At 45.1% G+C, this 12337-nt stretch overlaps 1 protein-coding gene across 1 annotated transcript; it reads right to left on the bottom strand.

Moving 5' to 3' along the window:
- Positions 1-2031: 2031 nt before the first annotated feature.
- Positions 2032-12028, bottom strand: LOC119392804 (uncharacterized). The gene is made up of 5 exons (XM_037659754.2): positions 11864-12028; positions 10990-11262; positions 4898-5042; positions 3857-4114; positions 2032-2212 (listed from the first exon to the last, which is right to left on the bottom strand). Exons 1-5 carry the CDS (start codon positions 11915-11917, stop codon positions 2079-2081), a joined length of 864 nt encoding a protein of 287 aa, XP_037515682.2. The 5' UTR covers positions 11918-12028; the 3' UTR covers positions 2032-2078.
- Positions 12029-12337: the final 309 nt, after the last annotated feature.

Raw genomic sequence — 12337 nt, forward strand, 5'->3', positions numbered from 1 at the left:
ATCCTGACAAGACATCAAGTACAACGTGAAGGGCGGTATCAACCCATATCTGCGTATGTAACATCCCGAGTGCGACGCTCAATAACGACGCGCTTCGTTGTCGCGAGTAATATTAACGGACATATGGATACAAAGCTACATATTGTTAATCTGCACTGTGGGCTAAGGCACTCTAAGTGTCGTCGTCCCACCCAGTACGGCCAATACACCACCCTTGATGTTTTCCCAACTCATAAGCTAACCGGCAACCATAGATCGCCTTTTTATATAGTTAAGACTGGTTAATAATCCACACACACTGGAGTATAGGCAAGTGTCTATCTGCTTCCACGCGCCAGAGCTCCACCTTCTGTGTGTATGAGCACGAATTACACGAGCGGAAATGTTTTAGCGGTGACCTATATATAGCCCGTAAGTGCATATGTTCGCGTAATTTTTGTCTGTTTGCTTATAGTTTTTGCTTTTAGCACGTAAATGAAAAGTCTTGTCTAGGTTGATCTTCTGGCATCGAAAACGCATTCAGTCACTTATTTTACTTATTACATGGAAGCACTGACCGAGGCTATTGCTAATGGCGAAGCACCTTGCAAAGTACCCCGCCAAATAGGAACTCGTTTTGAACGTTAGTTGAGCGTTTGCGGGCCTCTTGCTGCCTGCCTGACATTCGCTAGCGATGCCAGAGCGAAATAGCACTAAGCCTCAATTTTCGTCAGCGCACCCGCAGATATACGTTACACTGCAGGCGGCTGTGTGTGGGAGACATAAATGTGCTGAATTTTCGAAAAAAGGAAAAAGTGCACTGTAGGCTGCACTGGCGACTGCAGAGCGCCGGAGAACTTTCCTTGCGTTTAGACGTTGAGCGCCCTCCAGGGAAGGTGCAATGGGTGCCGTGAGGCACACCAGAGCATATACAGCTCAGACCAACCTCTCTGCCTGATATTAAATTCTCTCCTCTCTTTCTCTCTTTCTTTAGGAAAGGGCAGTGGCCTTCTGTGGCAAGCATATGCGGTAAACGACCACGCAGAGTGACATATAACCAACGTAGACGCACCTTCTACGCTTAAAACTTGTTGCCCTATACGCAAGCAATATAAAGAACATGCGCTGGGTAAAGGCTATCGTATATAGCGCAGAACTCTTATTACATTGAAACGCGCAGCACGGCGCATAAACGCAAGCATAAGAAGCTGTGGTTCTGCAGTGATCTACACCCGCGTGAAATGACGTTTAATCTGGAATGATGTTTGTGGAATCAGTGCCAGTTCTACTCAAACAGTATTATGAATGATAAAATCTGTGTGACATGTTGCAGCAGACACTGGTAACGACAGCACAACAAGTCAACAGTTAGCGCTGTAGTTTTAAATGGAACCGCATGCATGTCAACACGCGACAGGAGTTTTTTGCGGTTGTTGCCGTTGTCACTTGCGCTAATAAAACTCACCATTCAGCGTCTTGTGAAACGCCTGACGTGGTGTGCCTGTGGGATGGTGGCGAGAAGAAACAAGGGCTGACCGCGTCGCACTGCACGCCGTCCCAACGAAGCGACCGCATATTCGCCCCGCTCCTCTGGAACGGCGGTTGCGCAGGCAACAAAAAGTGCCACGAAAGCTGTGACGCGTGATGTCCGTCAACTGTCAAAAAGTTAATTTCGATGTCAAACTGCCTGGGCGGATGGATGCTTCTGGCTGTTGCAGCTGGCCAGGTAAACGAAGGCGATAGTTCCTCACGTATTTTCTTCGAATAAAGCTGACAGACAATCAGCCCAGATGGACGCCGTCTATTACCGAATACTCTCGTTTATAGCTGCCCTCTTCTGCCATCGTTTAGAGAAAGAGAGAAAGAGCTTAATAGGGTCAGGACGACGAAGGAACTGCAGGAGCTCTTAAATAGAAAATGCGTGCGCGATCTCTCTCGCGAGCATATAGCGCCACGCGTTACGAACAACCACGTACAAATACGTTCCATCCCAATGGTGGCATTGAATGCCAGTTTATTAACTTGGCCATCGGTGTCAAGATAACCCCAAATCGACGACAAAACAAAGTCCCGGTTATGCCATGACGGTGTCAAACGTTTCAGAACTTCACTGTATCTTTGTCAGATGCTATCTTTCTGAGCTCCCTCTTCAGAACTTTTCCGATATCATTCCGTGGAAGGCTGTCGATGAAGATGACGCCTCCGTGTAGGTGCATGTGGAACGGCGCTTTCGCTGAAAACGCAAAAGAAAAGCACAACAAATAAACAGATGTTCTGTACGTCACGGTTGTTTAATTGCAGGTTACATCGTTACTCGGTGCGCGAGTACATATTATAATGATTATGAGCACTATTAAAAGCATGAGCACCGCGATCTCCCAGTGGCTTTACAGTAGCTGAGCAAGAGGTCAGGGTTCTATTCCTGGCAGCGATGAACACATTCCTATATGAGACACAAAGCGAAAAGCGCTTCTATAACGTGCATTACGTGCCCGTAAGAAAACTCTACCCAATAAATGTTAGAAATTATCGCTGCGTCCCTCGTGACCCGTGTTGAAGCTTGGGCGAGAGAAATAAAGAGAACAGATACGCTCTATTTTTGTAAATCACAATCATTTCTCAATCTGGCCGCAGCGTTCGTCGCTGCGGCCAGATTGAGAAAGTATGCTTTATCATTGCTTACTCCAAGTCTCACTTCATCACTGGATTTCCCGCACCTCCAGTTCCCTTGGAGCAGAAAATGGTGTAAAACAAGACGGACAGAAGTAGCAATGACGAGATTGCGATGTAAACTCCCGACTCTTAAAATATATATGCACACGGCTGGTTTGGCGATCTCTCATTCATGCTTCTTTTGCAATGAGGTAGAAACAATCGAACACTTCTTACTGGACTGCCGACGTTTTTCCTCCCTCAGGAAAAGAACTATTGAAATTGTAATGCGGCAACTTAGTATACCAGTTACTTCGACTGTACTGTTGTCATTTGGGGCTTCTGTGCTTAGACACTCGGACGGGAATATATGCAGTGCTGTAGAGAAATTCATATGTGAATCAAATCGGTTTATTCGACACATCAACAGCTAATCATTTTTAAATTGTGTCATCCTGGCATAATAATTTTTTGGTCATTTGGGAGGTTACGCAACATGGTCTAGGATAAAACTGGTATTCATTAAAATAACTCTTCATTCTAAGTGGCGCTGTAACCTCTATTAGCACTTAAAAATTCCAGACCATATGATCCGCACGACTCTTGGACCGATCCCCTGAGTGGGTAGGTACCAATCATGCCAGGAGCATCACCATCGTCATCATCATTTCGGCTTCGTGAACATTTACGCTGTTTGACCTATCCTGTTGTACTGCAGTAGTGACAGTGAGTACCTGAACCTTCGTCTACGTGTATATTTTTCTATACTTCTGGTTGCTGACAACCTTACGACGATACATATCGTCTAAAAGAGCAACAGTATAGCCGGCGCCTCACGCTGACACCAACCTCGCCTTAAATACACTTAGTTAAAACAAAAAAGAAGCCACAAAAAGCATACGGGAAGTTACCAGGCAATCGAAACTACAGCCACACATCAAACAGGAAAAAAACAAAAAATAAAGAAAAGCTGCAATACCTTTTATCTTCGAAGCGGCGGTGAACAGTAAAAAAACTAATATTAATAGTAATCTCCAATATACCACTGATCCCCGCAGTGCATACATAAGTAGAAAAGATGCAGCGTCATAACTTTGTCTTGCCATCTCGGCATAAAACTACGAATAGACTTGATCAATAGCTCTCACAGGCACCAACGATCACAAGGGTTATGGTTAAGATAATCTATACCACTGTAGCATGCCAAGAACACTGCTATGCTCACCAATCACGTGCTCTTTAATTTTCAGGGCGACATCAGCGGTGCCGGTGGCGGGCGGCTCGGGCACGACGAACGCTACCGCTGCGTCCTGGTACTCGGCAGAGGGCGTTCCCACTACAGCGACCTCTCTGACTTCGGCCATGGAGCCGATCAGCTGCTCGAGCTCAGAAATGGGCACGTGACAGCCGCGGCACTTGATCATGTCCTTGAGCCGGTCGACGTAGTACACACAGCCCTCCTCGTCGTAGTAGCCGCAGTCGCCTGCACAGTTATGACGCTTAACGTCACGCTTAAAGCGATCATGAACCACCCCTCGGGATTACTGAAAAAACACACCATGCGGAAAGCAGACACTGCTCTGAAGAGCTCAGCCTAACCTTGCAGTTGTGGGTGGCAGAGAGAGTTTATAAAAGCGGAGCGTCATTTTCTCAGGCGCCCTCGTTTCACGCAGAGGCACGTGCTCATTATCTTCGGGGCTGCCGGTGCCTGCTCTTTGGCGTCACACAGCAGAGAGCGTGCTATTGGCCAATAGTCGACATAAATCATGAGCGGCGTTTTGGATCATATTCGCTTCTTGGCACACGCCGGCGCCGCGCTCCATAGTGTGCTAACAATACACAGTAGACACAAATAGCGTCCCACAGGAATCACAACGGGAGAGAGCGATCGCGTTTCATCACGCGCGCTCAGTCGCTACACGTGCTGACGTCTCTCTCTTCCCTGTGCCATTCCCCTCCCCCCCCCTCTCCCCCCCTCTCCCCCCCCTCTCCCCCCCCCTCCCCGTGTAGCTTCCAGCGCGCTCGTCGGGTCGAGAGAAGAGAGAAAGTGCGACAATGCAACCACACTCGTTCTTGGCGGATTCGAGAAATCTTTGTTGCAATCGATTCGTGAGGTACTAAACTCCGATACTGAGCTCATTCGATGAGTAATTGGAAAAGTGGTTCAGTACCCCTTTAACCAGCTCAGTACAGAGGAAGACGACGAAGGAATATCATTAAAGGAAAGGAACCCGCTTTTTCGATACCGCGTGTAAACGTCACTCACCGGACAACAGCCATCCTTCAGCGTCGAGGACTTGCTTGGTGGCTTCGGGGTTGTTTAAGTAGCCCATCATGACAGTGGGAATCTTAATGCAAATTTCGCCGCATTTTCCAGCTGGGAGAGGATCCCTCGTGTCGACATCAACTACCTGCCGGGAAATGAATAGCGAACGGTGCATTCAATTCGAGCAGCACTACCCCGCAATGTGTGAAACCACATGTCCCTTTTGTGAAGCTTTATAATTGCAGTGGACATGACACACTTGCTGCGGTCGTGCGCACGCCTAGAGCAAGTACGTCTTCGCCACCTCAGAGCAACCGGTCATCGTCCCGGTCACCCTTATAAATATAGGACTTACAAGAGTGGATACATGGACCATTACACCAATCTTTATTAGACTTTATGCACGAGTTCAACTTCTTTATTTAAGTGTGACACGCCTCTTGTCATATCATATAAATATGTTATGCTGAAGGGCAGTCTCTCGAATAAAAAAAAATCTGCACCGACGAAAGGCACTGGCAAACTGTTATCCCTTCATAGATGTCAGCAGCATTCTTCTCGTTAAAAGCACGCGGTTGCCCTCCGTTAGAGTGAATTACACTGAAAGAAACTGCCGTAAAATGGAAGGTATATAGAAATCTAAAGAGAAAGATTACAGACGCCAAATTACAGACATATGCGGCGAAAAAAAAAAAGCACAGACCATAAGCCAACGCTTGTCAAAACTGAGTAATATTCTGAATATTGTTGAATTCGGCCACGTTACTCAGCTCTGATTAGTCCAGAAGGTTGCTACAGCTTATCTGATTGGCTCAAGGATGTCGCCTTCACAGAATTGGACGATATGGCGTCATTCGATGATGCTCGGAACAGTATCCAGGAGATACCGCGGTGGCCGAAGCACGACTGACACCTCACGTAATTCCATAAACTGTTCCCCGTATAATGTCATACTCGTATACTCGATGTCTAACCCGTATGATGTCATACCCAGCAATTTTAGTACCGAATACGTGGCCGCCGACCAGCTTATGTTATCCTTTACTAGGGGAAAGGTTACGTCAGTTTGTAAAGTCAGAATCTAATTCGACGATAGCCCGTAAGCTTCCATACGCGCCAACAAAAAAAAAGGAAAGGAAGTAAGAACTCCATAGGAGATACTGCCAATTTAAGTGATCACCTACGGCAACGTTATGGTTATATCACGTAACGAATCCGAGAAAGATCAACTGAACGACAAGAAATATGACTTTCAGTTTGAAATCCTACCCCTTGTCAATTACACGCCCGACACCTGTAGCCCCATTTGCGTAGAACCCTGTATATACTGACAGGAAGAAATCCTTCTGTGAATTGTTTACCTTGGTAAAACGTGTTGCCATTATTCCCAGAAGTCTTAATTATGTTGGTTTTTTTTTTTTTCTGATAGCTATTGCATCGTGCGACGTGTACACGCGTGTCCATTACACTTTATATCTCATTTGTTTTTTATCAATTTATTTTGCGCCGTCGCTTCCATCCGCAGGAATTACTTTTACAGAATCCCTCTGCAACTGTGTCAAGCTGAGCAAACAAGTGCTTAAATAAGGTCATACATTTCCTGAAAACTATAAATTGAAATATAAAAGACCAAAAAGAATTAAACTACTCTGGAAGCAATCACGAAAGCTATCTTTCCTTTTGAAGACAATGTCGCCCTTGGCCTGAATTTCACCTACGTTCTACAACTGAGGGCAATAAATCTTTTGATCACAATAAATAATAAGAAAGCAAAAAGAAAAGTTAATAAAAATTAGGACGCAAAACAACAAAATAAAGAGCTGAACAACTAATAGAACCAACGTAGCAGACGAATAAAACAGCGTTTAAGACGGGTCTAGAAGAAGACACAGACAGCCCCGTCACGGTGGTCTAGTGGTTATGGCGCTCGACTGCTGTCCCGAAGGTCGCGGGATTAAATCCCGGCCGCGGCGGCTGTATTTTCGATGGAGGCGAAAATGTTTGAGGCCCGTATATATACTTAGATTTAGGTGCACGTTAAAGAACCCCAGGTGGTCGAAATTTCCGGAGCCCTCCACTACGGCGTTTCTCACAATCATATCGTGGTTTTGGGATGTCAAACCCCACATATTATTAAGAAGACACAGACATGGCGCTGGAAATATGCCGCTCTGTCTTCTTCTCGCTTCGTCTTAAGCGCTGTTTCGTTCGTGTGCTACAATGCGCCAACCAGTCCAATCAAGCACACCGCAAAGAAGCAATATATTTAATAGAAACATAAGGTCAACAAAAATGAGAAATAGAAAGAGCTAAATAATACAAAGATGAAAAATAAACTACAATAATAATAATTACAGCTGTTTTACCCGCAAAAACCGCGACATGACAGTGAAGCACGACACGGTGGGGGTACTCCGGATTTATTTCGGCCATCGCCTGGTGTTCTTTAACGTGCACCTAAATCTAGGCGCATAGGCCTTCTTTGCATTCCGCCCCAATCGAAATGCGGCCGCCTTGGCCGGGAATCGAACCCGCGTCCTCGAAAGAAGACTAAAAAATGCAACACTGCACTCGTTAAACTTCAACGCAATGATAGCGCTGTGTACCAACTATTATTATTATTATTATTATTATTATTATTGAAGTTTCCCACTCCAACATCTCTCTTGTACGTCCGGACAAATTCCACCCACCACTTAACGTAAGATTATCTGCATCAGCCGAAACAACGAGCTACAGCAGTTACGTAAACAAATCTCCAAGATTTGCGTTCAAGCGAGGTGATTACACGGGCCTCTATCATCACTTGTCCACCATTGAGTGGTCACAGGTTACTGACAAACCTAATGTTGATGACCAGGTTGATCGGTTTACGGAGCTTGTACTGAGCAGCATGCTTAATTTTATTCCCCAGTATACACCTAAACAACGTAAATATCCCCACTGGTTCTCATCTGAACTTATCAGTGCACTGAAGCATAAAGATCACGCACACAGGAAATCTAAATGTTCTCCATCCAGCGAGTGGAAGGAAGAGTTCAGCTTTTTCCGAACTCTCGCTAAACGCCTATATAAACGGGATCATAGTTCGTACATTGAATTCTTAGAAAAAAGCGCCTCTGACAGGCCGGCTGAGTTTTGGAAGTATGTACGTAAACGGTCTAGCAAAAGCGGAGAGTCCTTCAGACTACTAGACTCAAATGGGGTAGAAGTGCATGCCGTCGCTGACTGTTTTGCCACGCATTTCTCATCCGTTTATAAGGCCTCAGACTCGAGCACTGATATCAGACAACAGCCCAAAGGCAGTTAGCTCATCCAGTGCTTTGTCGCTGCATGAAAATCTTATCAGCGAATGCATTAAGCGCTTAAAACCATCCTTATCATGTGGCCCAGATGGCATCCCCTCCGCCATACTAAAAGCATATGGTACTATATTTGTCCCAGTACTGACTACAATATTTAATAACTGCCTGGACACTTCCACATTTCCTAGCATGTGGAAAACTGCTCGCGTTTTCCCAGTATTTAAGTCGGGCTCTAAGACAGATGTTTCTAATTATCGCCCGATTTCTCTACTATGTGCCACATCAAAGATGTTCGAACTGGCTCTTCACAAAATATTCTTTTAGTGTGAAAAACTAATTGATTCCAAATCAACATGGTTTTCTTGCTGGCCGCTCAACTACCACAAATCTTGCTAGTTTCATGACGCAGATCTCCACACCTATTTCTCAGAGAGGACAGGTTGACGTAATCTACTGTGACCTGAGCAAGGCTTTTGACGTAGTCAGCCACACACTGATTATGGTTAAACTTGCGAACTTTGACGTTGACTTGTCGATTGTGAATCTCTTGCACAGCTATCTGCTCAATAGATCTTGTTATGTTGCCGTAAATGGCCAAACCTCTTCTTTGTATAAAGTGACTAGTGGGGTCCCTCAAGGGTCGGTATTAGGCCCACTCCTATTTTTAATTTACGTTAATGATGTTTCTTTTGCCATTCGTAATTCTTCTTTCGTCTTGTATGCCGATGACATCAAGATATTTAAGGAAATTCATTCAGTTAACGACTGTCACTTGCTGCAGTCAGATTTGTGTTCTTTTTCCGAATGGTGCAACGGCAATAACCTTTCTCTAAATACCTCAAAGACAAAATTCATGTCTATCACTCGCAAAACATCTAGCGTGTCATTTCAATACTTTGTCAATTCTGTGCCGTTATGCAAGGTTTATGAAATCAGTGATCTTGGTGTTGTTGTTGACAGCGCGTTAAACTTTTCTTCTCACGTTAAGCGTGCTGCTATGCGGGGCCTTCGTTCTCTCGGATGTGTTTGTAGAATATCTCGAGAATTCAGGTCTCCCATGGCCCTACACAAATTGTACACGGCAATATGTCTTCCGCAACTTGAGTATGCGTCCGTGATATGGAATGGCATTGCTCAATCCAGCGGTAACACCATTGAACGAGTCCAGAAAAAATTCCTCAGCATATATAACCATCGCTTTGCTAAAAATGACTCTGGATCTCGTTCAAGTACTGCTGAATCATTATCACTGCCATCACTTCACTGCCGACGAAATCGTTCTGATCTCTTATTTCTCTACAAGCTAGTCCACGGTATCATATCCTGCCCTGTACTTCTCAATTGTGTTAATTTTCGAATTCCGCGTAAGTTAACCAGAGAGAACAGACCGTTTCATGTACCCGCCTGCTTCTTCCAACACTCTACCGTTCACAGAATACAAAGTCTTTATAATATTAATTTTCTTGATCTTGACGTTTTTCATAGTCCACAATCATTGTTTTTATCCGAGCTTTGCACTGTTTTGACATAGTATGGCACAATGTACAAAGTCTTCCCTTCTCCGTCTTTCCGCATAGTTGTATATGTGCAATCTAATTTTTTATTCCCCTTAAATATTTCTCATATTGTCTTATTTTACTCCTCCCCTTTTGTGTTCATTTCTCTTGGTCTACGTGTTTTTGCTCTTTTTATTTCTGAAGACTGTCTGTATTGTATTGTTTATTTTTATTGATTTTTTTTTTGCGTGCGCCTGCACAAAGACCTCACGGTTGTTCCTGGGCACGTTAAATAAATGATTGATTGAGTGATTGATTGATTGATTATTATTATTATTATTATTATTATTATTATTATTATTATTATTATTATTATTATTATTATTATTATTATTATTATTATTATTATTATTATTTGCTTACTACATTTTGCAATATACGTATATATACATTCCTGAAAGGCGTGGCGCAAGGTTACGAACGAGAAGAAAAAAGGATGGGACGCTCGTTCGGTCCCTACTTCTCGTTCGTAACCCTGCACCAATTCATTCAATAATAATAATTGTTGGGGTTTTACGTCCTAAAACTCCAACAGTAATTACAGTAATGAGGGACGCCGTAGTGGAAGGCTCCGGAAATTTTTATCATGCGGTGTTCTTTAACGTGCACCTAAATCTAAGTACACGGGCCTCCAGCATTTCGCCTCCACCGAAATGCGGCCGCCCGCGACCGGGATTCGAGCCTGAGACATTCGGGTCAGCAGTCGAGCAACATAACCCCTAGACCGCCGTCATGTTGCTCTTTCAAGCAGCTATGCACTAACTAGCCCAACAGTGTGTTGTTAAGTTACAACATCTTGTTTAGTGCAATTCAGCGCGCAGTAATAGTACGACAATATCAACGTGCCTGAACCTGACCTCAAATTAGTCTTTTAGCGAGTTACGGAAATACGGCACGGAAATACGGTAGGGTTTTACCGAACCGCGCCTCCTTTCTCGCTCGCTGTACTTTAGCCGCTGCAAGTTTCAGTGACAGTGCGTCCCCCGAACGAAAGGTTCCTCGTTAGCAATGCGTAAGCTGAGAGGCAACAATGAGGCGTGACAACCCCACAGCATTTTTTTAAAAAAAGCATTTGTGGTGTTGGGGTGCCTTCACTGGAATTAGTAGCGGCAAAATCACAACGAGCGAGAAAGGAGGAACGGTACGGTAATATCCGTACCGTATTTCCGTAACTCACTATAAGGCTCTATTTAGTTCAGCATTTAGTGGGCAACGAGCACATACAGCTGACCTTGATTAGCACGCCGGCGCAAGGGTAGCCGAGGGAGGAGACAGTCTTGTCGCGGGAGGGCGGCACCATCACCACGCCAGCGGCCTCGGTGAGCCCGTATGCATGACCCAGGTGACGAAGGTCGAACACTCGCCGCATCTGCTCCACTATTGACGCGGGCAGCGTGCCACCGACACTACCGACGTAAGTGACGCTCTTGAGCGTCTCGCCTGCATGCAACAATTCGCGCACCAGAAACTGCAAGGGCGTGACCGATGCGCACAATGACGTCACCTGCGGGAGACCGTCAATAACGTCAGCGGTTCTAAGGAACACTAAATCCCAAAGTCTGATCATTAACGGACGCTAAGAAGACATGTAGAACGGAACTCAACAAGGAAGCCTTCGTATATATGCAAATCTGAGGAATTTTAACGAATCTGTATAGTCACTGTCCACTGACCAGAAGGCGCCACTTAGCTTCTCATTTAACGGCCCCGTGTCGTTGACATAAGCCGCTAGGAGTACGCAAGTGCTATCACACCCTCCCCCCCCCCCCCTCTTTGCTCCTAAAGTCCAAGATGGCAAACTCCTGGCAGAGGCGTAGCGAGCATTCTTTCTTTTTTTTTGGGGGGGGGCACGTCTAAGAGTACTTTATGCATGTTTGCACGTTTGCTTGTATGTGAGCGTGTATATATACACATGCAAACTTTAAATATTCTTGGAGGGGTGGGGGGAGGTTCGAACCCTCCCTCCCTCCCAACCCCCCTGGCTATGCCAGTGACTCCTGGTAATTGAGACAACTTGAGGAAGCATTTGACCTGAGCTTGTTCAGAAACATTTACCGTGAGAATACGTTCATTCTTACGTATAAGTGAGCACGACCATGGCTCACCTTATGCTTCTTGATTGCCTCCATAATCCTTGCATTCCCAATTTTCGAATTCATGATCAGTGAAGTTGATCCTGCGCACAGTGTGCTTAGGAAAATACGAAAAGCACATACAGAGTACAAGTTCCACAATGTGGTGAGTACGCCTCTGCCAACCGAGGATTCCTTCGGCCTGAAATAAATGTGCAAATTGTGTTCACTTAGGTAAGCAAAAAGAAAGCGTTACTCTTACCAAAAAAAAATGAATAAAGTGAACTCTACATATGCTCCAATGGCCAGCCGAATGGCCAAGTAAGCGTGACCGCGGTATGCTTTGAGCAGATTCTGAGCAAATCGTTCTTTCAGTATCGAGAAGCTGTTTGCTTGGTCTGTTAGGATAACGCATCATTGCCGCAATAAGCCCCGGTAGCTTAAACGAGCCGTCCATAACTTAGTCCCTATAGAAATGTGGCCATTATGGCCGGGAACCTAATCCGT

Source organism: Rhipicephalus sanguineus, chromosome 5, assembly GCF_013339695.2.
Source record: "Rhipicephalus sanguineus isolate Rsan-2018 chromosome 5, BIME_Rsan_1.4, whole genome shotgun sequence".
Lineage (NCBI taxonomy): Eukaryota > Metazoa > Arthropoda > Arachnida > Ixodida > Ixodidae > Rhipicephalus > Rhipicephalus sanguineus.